The following is a 15,181-nucleotide window of genomic DNA, read 5'->3' on the forward strand; positions in this document are numbered from 1 at the left end:
TTGATGGCAAAGAAGACTTAAGGTTTCTGATCCTGGCTGCTCAATCCCAAACATAGTACAAGTAAAAGCCAACAGTCACTAACATTCCAACAATTTCTCTTAAGAGCTTCAAGGTTGGTAAGTACTTGGTCTGCCAGGCAATAGTTTTGCCAGTACTTTACCAATTTCTCTACCTTTTAATCATGTGACATCTCTTTTCTGGCCACCTATACATTGTCCACTAAGTTAGCCAATGGCACACAATTTAAAATTTTGTCATAGCAGCACTCCACATCAAGGCATTATCAAATGATGAGTCAAAATAACTAAAAAATAGATAAGCTTTGGTGAAATTGATGTTAAACATTAAATGCATTTAAATAAAGATTTAACCATAAAGAACTCAAAGAATTATTATAATTCATAATGTACTGCAGAATATATTTTTAAATTTTTTTCTATGTTGAAAAATTATATAATCCATAAAATCAGAATGCATGGAAGGTGAGAAGGAAAGAAATATAAGAAAAGTAAGTGCTACTGAAATATTCCATTATGGCATGGAATCAGTCAATACCAAAGTTAAACTTGTAGTTAATTAAAAAACAAAAACTCAAATATATTAGTTTTTTTTTTCTTATGATCTTTTGACTTTATGCTACAGGGCTCTTACAGAAACAAATATTTCTCTTTTTATTTTAAGTTTAGCACTTCTTCACTTCAGCTTGTCTCTTCCATTAAATTAAGACATTCCTGGGCCATTGAAAAGAGCAAATATAATGTGATTTTATTTTCAGATATTTGTTTTCCCCTTCCTTCCTTCCTTCCTTCCTTCCTTCCTTCCTTCCTTCCTTCCTTCCTTCCTTCCTTCCCTCCATTCTTCTTTCCTTCCTCCCTCCCTTCCTTCTTTTGTTCCTTCCTTCTTTCATTCCTATTTTCTTTTTCTCTCTTTTAATCATCCATTTGTCCAGTTGTCCATCCATATCAACCATCCACCCATCCATCTTTCTATCTTGTAGATGCTTATAAAGAGGTCTGGAATGCCTGGCCAGTGTGGCTTAGGAGATCATGGTTTGATTCCCAGTCAAGGCACATGCCCAGATTGCGGGCTTGATCTGCAGTGTGGGGTGTGCAGAAGGCAGCTGGTCCATGATTCTCTCTTATCATTGATGTTTCTCTCTCTCCCCCTCTCTCTCTTCCTCTCTGAAATAAACAAAAATCTATTTTTAAAAAAACAAGTCTGAAATGTCATGCACTAAATGTTATAACTTTTTTTTTTTACTTGGACGGTGAAATAGGAGGCAATTTGTTGCCTTCTTTGTAGTTTTCAGTATTCCTCTAATTTTTTTTTATAGAAAGCTTTTATCATTTTTATTTTAAAAATTAATTAGATACAGAGTTTACTTTTGAGACCCTATGACCTATGAAAAGATATTAGGCCTAGTGTTTCCAGCAGATCTCTGTGATTCTCACCTGTCTGGGCAGCAGACTCCTGATTAGAGATCTATTAAGGATAACCAAACTGCTTCCAGCCAGGCTTAGTGACTGAGCTTCGACCCTTTGAGTTTAGACAGTCTAGATCCCAAAGCAGCTGTTCAAATGCAGAACCTCAAAGGCTCTTATCCTGGTATTATTGAGCTGGAAAAAATGTTCCCGTCTGGCGCACGTGCATGCGTTTTATCCTTGACTTTTTGTACGACCTTGGCCATGTCATTTATGCTTTTGGGCCTTGATTTCTTGCAAAAGAAGGATATTTGTACCTCTCCTGCTTAGTGCTTTGAATTTTTAAAGAGAAAAATGATAATGAAAGACATTAATTAACATTATTGTTGTGGCCAGCAAGACCCGGTCAAGGCAGGACTCCAGATGGCCAGCAAGGCCCTATCGAGGCAGGACTCCAGGCCAGGGAAGGAACAAGCAACCAGACCCACAACAAAGAATGTAGCATAACTTTTAGTCATAAGATAGTTCTGTTGCAAGGCTCACCCCCCAGGCAGGCAGGTCCTGTTTCCAGTAGCCGCAAGGCAGGACAAACAGACCAAACCAGGTCGCACAGAGACTGCTTAAGCTGAAAACTTCTAGCCAATCATAATCTGCCAGGCATCCCTAAAACAGGGATAAAAGTAACATGCTTAGAGTGGGTCGGGGCTCTCGTTGCTCGCTGCTGTGTCAGTTGAGACGGGAGCCCAGACTCGAGTTCGTAATAAAGGCTTCCTAAATTCCAATTTGGCTGACTGGTGGTAGTCATTCACGGGTCGCCCACAACAATTATTCTTACCAACAAGGCTGCTATGGTACATTGAAGATACTAAGAATTTTTTTATAGGAAGGTTAGTCTTTTCTTTTTCTTTGGGGAAAAGATAATTTTAATAGGCTCTTGGGATTCGTACTACCAAGAAAGAATTTAAATTGCAGGACATCAGATAAGATAAAACATTACAAATTCTTATCAAAGAGAACCAGGTTGATAAACTACCATAAAAACATTTTCATAGGCTTCTTATACATTGAACTGTAACTCCTCCTGGTTCACAGGTAGATGCTCAACCCACCCAGTCTTTTCTTTTAATTTTTTCTTATTTTATTAGTAGGTTAAGATATGAGGTTTTGGCTACAACTGAACTCACATGCCCAGACAAACAGGCTAAACAGATAATAGAAAAGAGAAAAGAAAAATAGCCTTTCTGGTTGTGTTACCTTCTAAGTTTCCTTCAGCTCTACTCTGATGGAATAGTGTTGTTATTTAGCTTTGTTGAGATCATTTCTTCCCAGTTACTAAGTGGTAGTGTTGGCTTTCTAATAGAGTTGTCAGGAGATAGTGTGTGTCTCAAAGTTTACTAATCTCAAAATGACCTAAGTTCAGAGAATCAAAATGCATTCATTTCCCCCCTTTTGACATATACATAAAATCTGTGAATACCCATTAAAATTTAAAATAGCACTGTCCAGAAATATAACATATGCCACTTTGTAATTTAATTTTTCTAGTAACCACATTGAAAAATAAAAAAGAAATAGGTGATTGATTTTAATAATATATTTTATTTAATCCAAAATATCTAAAATGTTATCATCTGAACATTTGGTAAAACATTACCAATGATGTTTGTAAAACATTATTAATAAGATATTTATATACCTAAGATAGAATTGAAATTGACCGCATTTGATTTTATATTGATCTCCACTTGTAGTAACAGACACAATCAAGAAATATGGTAAAGTGCAAGATAAAAAAATGGTATAAAATATGGATTTTCTTAAAATTATGTTAATTCGGATGTAGCAAGCATTCATATATTACTTTGCTTGAAATTTAAAAATGTTAGTTTTTAATTTACACTCAATTCTAATGGATATATGAGTTGATTTTCAAATATATTTTGGAGTTATTATTCCACTAACTACCATGTTAATGAATTATGCAAAAAGCTTTGGCTGTCAAAATCTGTTACAATTCCCATGTCTACCAAGGGTTTGAACCAGATCTATTTAATCTCCCATATACATGAAAGCAATGTGTAATAAAACATCTTTTCATCCATATTTAAAAAATAAATAAACAATTACCAGAAGGTCCTGATTGCTATAGAAAATTGGGTGTGTGTGTGGGAGGGGGTGGAGTTATGAGAGAGTGGGATGCAAATTCAAATTGAGTAATCAGATAAGTTGAGCCATGGTGAAGTATTTATACCATGCAAATCCTGCAGATGAGAATTAGTTTCTTGGTAAAATGACACCTCTGTAGGGCCTCACTAAAGAGGTGTCATTTTACCAAGAAACTAACTCTCATCTGCAGGATTTGCATGGTATAAGTACTTTACCATGGCTCAACTTATCATTGCTGAACACAGAGTTGAGAAGACAGTTGATTGGCCTTGTGAGCCAGTATGTGCAAGTCCTAACACAACACTGGCAGGTCAGAGAGGGAGCATCCAGTACTAAATGGCAAAGGGTCCTATAGGCTTTTTCTCTGGGTGTTATGGGAACCCATTGGAAGGTTTTAATAGAGAAGTAACATGATCTGACTTCTGTTTTAAAAGTAATATTTTACAGAAGTTTACTCATGAGTAAATAAATACTTGTGTGCATATGCATACATGAATGCATGAGTATGTATATATTTCTTCTTTTTCATAAATGTCAATTCTCCCTAGACACCACTCTGCTCTTTCTTTTGGACAGATACAGAAGAATACATATCTTTTTGTATTAAGGGCCAATCATTTTTTCTTCATTCCTGCATCTAATCAAGAACCTGCTGAAATAAAAAATTATTATTTTTAAGAATATATAGTTCATTGAACCCTAGAGCTTCTCAGAAAAGTGAAATGTAGCACGTGTTATGAAGCCTTAAATTGTTATCACAAATAGTTATATAACTTCATTTTATTAATTGTTGATAACAGTATTCTTGGTATCCTCTGTTCTCCAGCTCTGAAACTCAGTACTCTATCTACACTGATATATATGTACATTTGGGAATTTAAAGCAATCATATGAAATGATATCCTTGAATGTAATTTTAAAATTGAAGCGATGAATAAGAATGGTATTGGAGGTGTATTAGGAACCTTTTAAGTCAATAGATTAATTTTAAATGAATCTAAATGAAACAGATCAAAGAAAAAGAAAACACTTGTATAGTAACAGATTTCTTGGACATAAAATATAGACTCAAAGATGGCAAAGGTGAGACAGTTGAATATAATGTCAAGAAGGAAAAAGAGGTAAATGCTTATAAATTGAAGAGAAGCCATGAATTATTATACAATACATCTTAAAGACTTTCACCGAGACTGGTTTGGCTCAATGGATAGAGCGTCGGCTTGGGGACTGAAAGGTCCCGGGTTCGATTCCGGTCAAGGGCATGTACCTTGGTTGCGGGCACATCCCCGGTAGGGGGTGTGCAGGAGGCGGCTGATCGATGACTCTCTTTCATCGATGTTTCTAACTCTCTCTCCTTCTCCCTTCCTCTCTATACAAAATCAATAAAATATATTAAAAAAAAAAAAGACTTTCTCCCCTCACTATGAAAGAAATAGCCTTTTTCCCAATGGTATTTTGGTAATATCTTACAGCAACTGGAAAACATGTTGACATTATCATATTAAAGCTCCTCATACCTTTGAAAAATATGTTATCAAATGTATGTACAGGGGAAAGTCAAAAGATAAAACAACCAGTCCATCTTTAATAATATAGAAATTGGGATTATAGACTGAGAACTCAGAGGGGCTTGATTTGAATTTCTAAACTTACGACTTACTAGCTGTGTGATTCAAAGAACAATTCTTAACCAAGGAGTGCCTTTATTTCTTAATATTAAAAATGAACATAATAGTAAAGCTTTCTCATACAGTTGTTGAGGAGGATGAATTAATTAAATCTGTAAAATCTTTGAAAAAGTCCCTGGTACAGAGCAAGTGTTCAGAAAGTGTGAGCTATGATGAAGATGATGATATTGATGGTGATGGGGGAGGTAGTAGTGGTAATGTTGGTGATGGTTAAATATGATGCTTGCCTATCACAATCTTTGTTTCTGAGAGCTGCTCCCCCACTTGTGAGGTGGGGGATGCAGAAGGCAAATTTCAGATGTTTTTACTGAGCCCACCGAAGCTCACAGGCTACAAAATAAGACCATATGATGATCAGGTTGGTTGCTGTTTTCAGCAAGTCTGCTTTAAAAAGTCAAACATAAATCTTCATGGTAGGAATTCTGATTCTAGGAATGTATCCAAATGAAATTAATAAAAAATGTGGAGGAGGATCCAAGATGGCTGCTCGGGTAGACACCTAACCGCAGCAGCACACAACAATTTCAATGGAATACAACTAAAATGTAGAGTGGACATCGCCCAGAGCTACAGGTAGTCGACTGACTGAAAATGCTACAACAAGAAGGAAAGAGAAAACCAGAAGGAAAATCAGAGGAGCTGAAAAAAAGCCTAAGGTACGGAGACATGCTGCGCGCGCGCGCGGAGAGGATGCAGCCGGAGAGGAGGAGAAGGCTGGGGGCCTGCCTGGCGTTCCCTAGCAGGAAGGAAATAAAACCCCCAGCCTGGGCTAAACCCCGAACCGGCAGCGCTGACCCACAGTTATGAGCCAGACCCTGGGGACCCAGGCTCCGGCAGGGGGAGACGGGGCTGTGAGGCGGAATCCCAAGCGAGCAGCGAAAAGCAGGGCCCCCGGAGTCGCACGCACATTGTGCACAGAGGACTGAATGTTGACTTTGATGCTGGATTACCCTAACGTGAAGAAACAAAGCCTCTGGCGGTGCTGAGCCTCAGTCCGGACTGCTCTGAACCCCAGTCCTGGACCAGACCCTGGGGACCCGGGCTCGGGCAGGGGGAGACAGGGCTGTGAGGCGGAATCCCAGGGGAGTGGCGAAAAGCGGAGCCCCCAGAGTCACGCACACTGCGCACAGAGGACAGTCTGTTGACTCTGATCCTGGACTCCCCTAGCAGGAAGGAGAAAAAAAAAAGCTTCAGACTGGAGGAATGCGACAGGGAGCAGGAGCCCCTGCTGGACACCAGCCAGCCCGGCGCAGGCAGGGAGCCAAGCGACGGGGCCCCCAGGGGGGTGGGGTGCCCCTGAGCTATCGACCTCTGAGCGCGGGCAACGGAGCCAAGGCCGGGGGCTGCTTCCTGGGCGGCACCAACCCCGGCAACAGGCTGGAGCAGCACGGGAGCCCGCGGAGAACAAAGGGGTGCCACAGGCCAACCTGCTGAGCTCCCAGGACAGGAGGAAGAAACTAAAGTTCTCAATGTGAAGACATCAAGTGAGAGCAAAAGATAGTAAAATTACTTAAGAAAGAATACAAAGAAGATCTTGAAAATTCGAAGACTAAGTCAGAACTCAACTCACCAGCCAACATTGCAACATAAATGCGTTTAAAAAAAAAAAAAAAAAAAAAAAAGGACAGAATGTTGGAACAGCCTAGAGTGCCCAGGCACAAAGCAATGGCAACCAGGCCCGGAGCAGCAACGGCCAGGCCCCAGAGCAGCAGCAGCCAGAACCAGAGCAACAACAGCCAGCACTGGAGCAGCCAGACCTGGGGCAGTGGCAGCCAGGCCTGAGGCGGAGGCAGCCAAGCCCAGGGAGGCCAGTCTAAGAACACCCAGACCCGGAGTGGCCGGGCCCGAAGAAGCCGGGCCCAGAGCAGCCGGGTTGGGAGCAGCCAGGTCCAGAACAGCAGTAGCCAAGCCCGGAGCATCCAGGCTGGGAGCGGCCAGACTTGGAGCGGCCGGGCCCAGGGCAGCCGGGCCCGGAGCAGCCGGGTCCGGTGCAGCCAGGCCCGGAGCAGCGGCTGCCAGGCTGGGAGTGGCCAGGCCCGGAGCAGCTGGGTCGGATGCGGCCAGGCCCGGAGCAGCAGCAGCCAGGTCCAGAGCAACTAGGTCGGGAGCGGCGGTGACCAGACCCGGAGCAGCTGGTTGTGGAACAAACCAGAGCAACAGAGGCCAGGCCCGGAACATCCAGGCCCGGAACAGCTCGCTCTTCACCTGCCCCTGCCCCACAGCTGCCTCTCAGACATGGCTGGAAACTTTTGTGGGAACTTGAGGGTCTGCTGAATCAAGTGATGAAGGCTTAGATCTGGATGTGTTGAGTTAGTATAGGGCTGGGGTGTTGATCTGTGAGTGCCTTGGGTGGGGCCTGGATGAGGCTGGTTGACCTATTTGGAAATGTCTTTTGTGTGAAATGTATCATTGGGCATGTGGTGGTATTATTGATATGAGAAAATGCTAAGTAACAGATTTACTATCTGAAAAGGGATTTACTATCGGGGAAAGGGAGGGAGAAAGAGACTGAACATAAACTGCACCTATGGATGAGGACAATGGGGGATGGGGAGGGGGCAGAGGGTGGGGTGGGAACCTGGTGGAGGGGGGAAGAAATGAGGAACCTTTGTAACAATATGAACAATAAAGATTGATTTAAAAAAATAAGTAAAAAAAAATAAAATAATAAAATAAAAAATGTGGAAACGGATTTATGTGTAAGTTGTGACTCTATAAATGACAGGACATTCATCATGATCACAGAACCATCAGCAACATCCATTTAGTACATCCTGTTTGCCCTGTATAATCTCAGTTAATTTCTACAATATCCCTGTGAGGTGGGTATCATTATTCAAAATCTAAAGGTAAGAGACCAACAGATGTTGAACAACTTGCCTATAGTCACACAGCTATCAAGTTTCAAAGCCCATTCGAGTCAGTTCTTTTGGCCTCTTGAAAGTCATCCTGCACTTCTGCAGTTCTATTCCAGCACTTCTCAAACTTTTATATCCTTGAAAATTATTGAAAAACTCAAGTAGTTTTTCTTCATGTGACTCTATTTATATTTCCTATATTAGGAATCAAAACTGAATTTTTAACAAAATCTATTAATTCTACTAAAATAATAATAACTCTATTACACGTTTAACTATTTTTATGAAAAAATGTTTCTAAAACAAAAAAATCAAGTGAGTGGCATTGATTTGCATTTTTATCTATCTCTCACATCTGGCTCAAATTTATTTAGTTAACAGAATTTTGTTTGAAATTTCTTTTATAAAATGTTAAGTAGAGCTCTAAGACCACAAGGAGTGTGTATCACATATTGATAACATGATTTTGTTTGCAGACATTCTATATGGCAGATTTAACTACTTTTATATTGTAGTAAATGTTTCCTTTAAAAATATTTTATATCTCACAGGGAAAATCATACAAATTCAAGGGCCCATTCCCACCTATATGGAATCCAATTACCTTCCTAGATCATAACAACCTTTGGCGGACAATTGATGACATGGGACAAGAGGTAAAGCTTTTCAAAGCTTCTTTGATTACATTTGTACTTTTCATAAGTTTAGTCCTTAAAAGAAAAGAGATGCAACATATCATCAATGCCTAGCACATTGTGTAGCACATAGTAACTCTCAATAAAGATTTTTTAGATGAATAACATGATCTTGTTTCTAACCTCTAAAAGAATGAGATACCCAACAGATTGCTATTTTGTATATTACTTGTGAAAGGGGAGAAGTTCATATATTACTCTCCCTTCCTGGGATGATGTTTCTAATCTAGAAAATCCTCAGGACATGACAAAGCAAGATTTCCAGGTATTTGAATCACTACCCTGTTCAAACCAGTAACCCATAAGAAAATACACACTGAGCTTAACCTGAAACTCCAGTTTAGATGTGATTTGGTATGACTGTCTAATCCTTCCTAAGGTGATGAATTTATCAATGTTTTCCCTAAATAAGTAACCTCCTAATTGCTATTTGGAAACAAACCGATTACAACATAGCCTTCGTTTACTGTGCAGAAAGTATTATCATAAATTAAATATGGATCTTGTGGTATAGATCAATAATAGAAAAGCTACACAGGCCGAAACTGGTTTGGCCTGTGGACTGAAAGGTCCCAGGTTCGATTCCAGTCAAGGGCATGTACCTTGGTTGTGGGCACATCCCTAATAGGGGATATGTAAGAGGCAGCTGATCGATGATCCTCTCTCATCAATGTTTCTAACTCTCTATCTCTCTCTCTTCCTCTCTGTAAAAAAATCAATAAAATATATATTTTTTAAAAAAAGAAAGAAGGAAAAGCTACACAGACAGCATTGGATTTGTAGCAAAAGTCACAATTGGGGGATTTGAAAAACTATTATTTTCTTTCTTTAAGTTAGAGTTTTTAATACCATTGAAATAGTTAAAGTATAAAATTAAATCCCTCCCCCCTCGAATCCTCATCTGAATGTAGATTCCCAGTGATGCCCCATGGAAGGCACCCCTTGCAGAAGAATGGGACCACATGACCATGAAGGAGCTGATAGACAAGATCTGCTGGACTGGGTAAGACTTTCTGTTAGACACAGGATTTTATTGTGACCGTCATTTGGGTTAATTTAGAATACTATTAAACAGGAACGGGAAAAGTAACTATTTAGTGTCTAAAACCATGCCATTTGGCCAGGTGAAATACTGAAAAATATTGAAAATGGGTTCTGCCCTAAAGGTGTCAGAGCTTTGCACCACCAACCTGGTATCATCCCATAAAATACTCAGATCAGACCAGAATGTGCCACCTCCTTTGCTTAGAACAGCTTAAAGACTATTAGCTTAAATATTTATCAAGTTGTTGATGTAGGAATACTTTTGTGCTTCTCACCTGTGGTCAAGTGTAGAGATGGTCATTAACATCTCTAATGACCATCTCTACACTTGTGTCTGAAACACCTTATGGGTGCAATTCTTCAAGGACTTGAAAAGAACTTCTAGGGAATGGCTGTATAGTTTACAACTGTAGAGGAAACATGTATTACTGGATTGACTGCTTTTATTAAATGAAAAGCATGTAGTGTTGAAAGCAACTATTCATGAGCTAAGCATTAAATTCTAGTTGGAAGTGCTGGGGGACTATACTATATAATCTATGGAGTCTATCTAAATAGACACCACTCACTTCTCTTGAACAGCAAGGAAAATGGAAAGGGTTGTGAGTTCATAGGCCTGGTGAATTTGTGGCAAATGAAGTAAGAAAAATGGAAGCTAAGTTCAAGAAGACTGTCCTCCCATGCTTCTTGGAATTTAGCTTCAAGAAAGGGAGAGAAAAGAAGACAGAGAGAAAGGCATACAGGGAGGGAGGGAGGGAACAAGGAATTCAAATCATTACTTTTTAAAAGGTAAAATGTAAATGTCTAATAAAAGAAGATTGCTTAAATTAACTATGGACATCTAAAAATGTAATACTCTACAGTCTTTTTAAATTATGTTGTACAATAATATTTAATGGCATGAAAATATCATAATATTAAACATAGAAAATCAGGCTGTCATTGAGTATGTGCAATCCTAATATATAAAAACACAGGGTCCATAACTTCCAAAACAACCAAAGGCTAGACTGACTGGAATTATCTATTATCACCATGTTGGGCATTTTGGTTACTTCTAGTTTTTAGTTATTATTGTTATTAACATATAATTACCTGTGGAAAAAAAATCTCTGTGCTTCTCCTATGTCTTTAACCTTTGAAAGCAACCAACTCTGGAATAGTAAAAGCCTTTTATTGTCATGAAGTCAATGTCTATTATTAATTATAATATTTGAAACACTTAGCTAATGCTATTTACCACTTTTTTGAGATTTTAATTTGTAATATAATTTATTTTGATTGTAATGAAATTGCAGAATTTACTTTAAATTATATACACTAGATTTTCAAAATATTAATATTAAACATAGAAAATCAGGTGTTTAATTACCTGCATTCATTTTATAACTTATGTTATGAAAAGCTCTTAATTCATTTGTCTTTTCTCCCCATAGAGCTTCAAACCTTTTTGAAAATCAGATTAATTATGTACCTTTGGGATCATAGGGAATATGACTTTTTCTATCATAGTCCTTGGCCTAGTCCTTCCCTTAGTGAAATTCTGGGTTGTTGGCTGGCTGACAAAATAAAGCATGCCTAGATATTAGGAATATATGAACACAAAGTAATTTTCTAACTTTTCCTAATCAAGATATAAAAGATAAATATTTTCTAGTTTTAAAAGCACAATCATATATTCAAAGACTAATGTTCATTCCTTGAGTTATTATTTGTAAAATGCTTTTTGGAAACTCATATTAAATTTACAATATGGTCATCTATGTAAATATCCTTTTCAAAACCTATAACTAGAAAAAATGCATCAGACTGAGACTAGTGATTGTCTTTACAAAAGCAGAAATGTGGGAGATACTCATTCTCTAATTTTTTATTTTGTGAATTTTCCAAATTTTATATGTGCATACATTTTTCATGCAGAAAATATAATAACATTTATCTTTTAAGAAGTCAACAGGGCAAAGAATCAAAAATTATTGCACTAGCTTCCTTGACCTTCTATCCCTCAAATATTGTTCTTCTCATTTCTTTTCTCACTAAAGCTTCCAGAGTAAATCAAATAAAGTATTAGAAATGGTCTGGACCTCCAGAAAGAATTGCTTTTAGATCTCTCCATTTCAAACCAGGATTATTTTTTCTTACGAAATTGTCAGCAATAACAACTGCAATCATAGCAATGTCTTTCTGTTTAATATTGACTCTATAGCTAGGCCAATATTGTTTTAGTTATTTATTATTCCCTTTATCTTATGCTACCTCAATTCACCCATAAAACAAAGAATCAGGAAATAGCAAAGGATGTTTTCACTTTAAAATTTTTAAACTAATATTTGGATATTTGCTATAGATAAATGCCACAAATTACCTCTGCAAAGAAAGCACAAGTCAGCAATTTCCATTCCTCCAGTTATCATGCGGAATCTTACAAAACTAACTCGAAGTTACTTCAACATCTGTATTATACTCTTTGCTGACTACATGATGGGGAACTTCACAAAAGTTCTATCAGATTATTATGGCTGAAAACATTGTCAGTAACTAGTATATGTGCTAGGTGTGATTCTACAAACCTCCAAAGTAAAGGTACACTAGAATAGATTGATGCCTCTTGGTGAGTCAACTTGATAGTTTACTAATTATAGAGAATTCTGAGGTATTGAAATAATGAGGTTTGAATCAGGTATGATCTGGTTTGATGTACCATTTTGTGAGTTGTTTACTACATATTACTAACCTCTCTGAGACCGTGTTGAACTTAGGAACTGGAGGGAAATAGTAAAAATTATTTTAAAATAACTATTTTATAGTATTACTAGAGGCCTGGTGCATGAAAATTCATGCACTGGAGTGGGGGTCCCTCAGCCCGGCCTGCCTCCTCTCATAGTCCAGGAGCCCTCAGGGGCGGGAGGTGAGCCAACAATCAGGAGAAGGCGACACCCCCATCACACCTCTGCAGATGCTCAATGCAGGAGCTGGCCCCAGCTCTCAGGCCCCAATCGCCTGATTGGGGCCTGATGGCCAACCTCTTGGTTCCTCCCCTCCCCCCACCTCCAGCAGGCTCCAATCACCTGATGGGTAATGGGGAACCAGGAGTGGGTGGCAGCAGATGTGGGAAGCACCAGGCCAAGGTGGGTGCAAGCGAGCAGGGCCCTGATAGTCCCACCAGTCACCCAACACACAGATGGTGACTGACGGGGTGGGGGGGGGGGAAGGCCGGCAAGCACGGGTGGGTGGTGGCAGAAACAGGTGACACCAGGCCAAGGCAGGTGCAAGCAAGCAGGTCCCTGATCACCCCGCTGGTTACCCAACACACAGAGGGCTACTAGTGGCATTGTTGGTGGGGGATGGGGCCAGCTACCATGGGGCCAGCTGGAGATGATTGTCTCTGATTGTAGGCCAGGCCTAGAGACCCTACCCATGTATGAATTCCAAGCACTGAGCCTCTAGTATTTAATAATACAGGATTCTAGTGACAATTTTCTGTGACTTGCTAAGTTTTGCCAAACTTACCTAAATAAATTTATTGCTTGAATAATTTCCGGAGAATTAAGTTGATGGTCTTTTGCATTTGCTAATTTTTCTCTTGTTTCTTCCTGAGTAGATCTGCAAAGAAGTTCGCTACTCTCTTTGTGAACCTGTGTGTCACTGCAGAGACTCATGAGGTCTCTGCTCTGTGGTTCCTATGGTATGTGAAGCAGTGTGGAGGCACAACCAGAATCATCTCAACAACCAATGGAGGGCAGGTACCTATCCATACCTCCACCATTCCAACAGAAAATCACCACTGCCTAAAATGAAAGATTGACATCATCCTTCAGTCATGAGGGGATGGGATGAATCAAGAGGCAGTCTTGTGGCTCTCAGAACTATATCATAGCAGCTCAAGGTGACTTTTGTGAGGGACAGTCTGTTTGTTAGGTACCCAATGTAAGAAACCAGCAGCCAATGTAATTTTAAGATTAAGCTTCTTAGCCTGGCTGGCATGGCTCAGTGGTTGAGCCAGGAAGTCACAGTTCAATTCCTGATCAGAGTACATGTCCAGGTTGCAGGTTCCATCTCCCATATGGGGCATGCAGGAGGCAGCTAATTAATGATTCTCTCTCATCATTGATATTCCTTTCTCTCTCTATCTCTCTCCCTTCTTCTCTGAAAATAATAAAATATATTTTAAAAGGATTAATTTTCTCTCTTTTACATACTTACTAGAGGCCTGGTACATGAAAATTCATGCACTGGAGGGGGATGTCCCTCAGCCCGGCCTGCCCTCTCTCATAATCCAGGAGCACTCAAGAGTGGGAGGCAACCCAGGCAATCAGGTGAAGGCAATGCCCCCATCACACCTCTGCTGCTGCCACTGCCGGCAGCACAAGCCTCAGCCAGCCCTGGTTACCTGAGCCTTGGGTAGCCTTGAGTGGCTGGGTAGCTACCATCCAATGCTTGCCTGTGCCTCAGGCAGCCCTAGATGGCTGGGGGGCTGAGGGGACTGGGAGACTCTGGAGGCAGATGCATGGAACAGCCAGATCCACCTGGGAGCAAGCCCGGCTGTACTGCATGCCTGCTGCCCCAGTGGGGCTGAGGGGACTGGGCACCACCATCTTATGGCTATGGGCTTTGCCATATTTGAGGGTATGGCAGTCAATTAGCATATTCCCTCCTTACTGGCTATGGGCACCACCATCTTTGTGAGAGTGTGATGGTCAATTAGCATATTCCCTCTTTATTAGCTAGGAGAACATCTGATGAACATGATGAGCACTTCTTGGTAAATTCAACAAGGAAAGTCAGAAATGCATTTAAACTTAACACACACACATGTGGAATTCATTAACTCATTCATTGCCTATTTCCTGAGCCCCAGCATTGTATAAGGCACTGTGTTAGGTATAATAAGAAGTGGTTTGGAGTTCTTATATAATCTGCTTGGTAGTCATATTTCTTTTCTCTCCTTCTTTATCCTCACCCTCTTCCTCTTCATTCCCCACTTCTTTCTCCTTTCCTCATTCTTTTTCTTCCTAAGCTTATTTGAAACAGTCAGTCTTTTAAAAAATTAACTGATATGGCTCAGTGATTGAGCATCAATCCATAAACCAGGAGGTCACATTTCAATTCCCAGTCAGGTCACATGTCTGGATTGTGGGCTTGATCCCCAGTAGGAGGGTGTGCATGAGGCACCTGGTCAATTAATCTCTCTCATTGATGTTTCTATCTCTCCCTCTCCCTTCCTCTATCTGAAGTCAATAAAAACTAATTAAAAATTAATTGAACTGAAAATTTGGGAGGAGGCAGTCAGTTCAACTGTATAGAACAT

The 15,181-nt window shown here is 39.9% G+C and overlaps 1 protein-coding gene across 2 annotated transcripts in view; it reads left to right on the plus strand.

The window, feature by feature from the left end:
* Positions 1-15,181, plus strand: part of MAOB (monoamine oxidase B) — a 55,109-nt gene that overhangs the window by 25,523 nt on the left and 14,405 nt on the right. For both annotated transcript variants that reach the window (XM_036460521.2, XM_036460523.2), the window contains exons 4-6: positions 8,686-8,790; positions 9,741-9,832; positions 13,475-13,616. In XM_036460521.2, the coding sequence (XP_036316414.1) occupies positions 8,686-8,790; positions 9,741-9,832; positions 13,475-13,616 (339 nt within the window). The remainder of the gene's footprint in view (positions 1-8,685; positions 8,791-9,740; positions 9,833-13,474; positions 13,617-15,181) is intronic.

This window comes from Pipistrellus kuhlii, unplaced genomic scaffold (assembly GCF_014108245.1).
Source record: "Pipistrellus kuhlii isolate mPipKuh1 unplaced genomic scaffold, mPipKuh1.p scaffold_m20_p_32, whole genome shotgun sequence".
In the NCBI taxonomy this organism is placed as follows: domain Eukaryota; kingdom Metazoa; phylum Chordata; class Mammalia; order Chiroptera; family Vespertilionidae; genus Pipistrellus; species Pipistrellus kuhlii.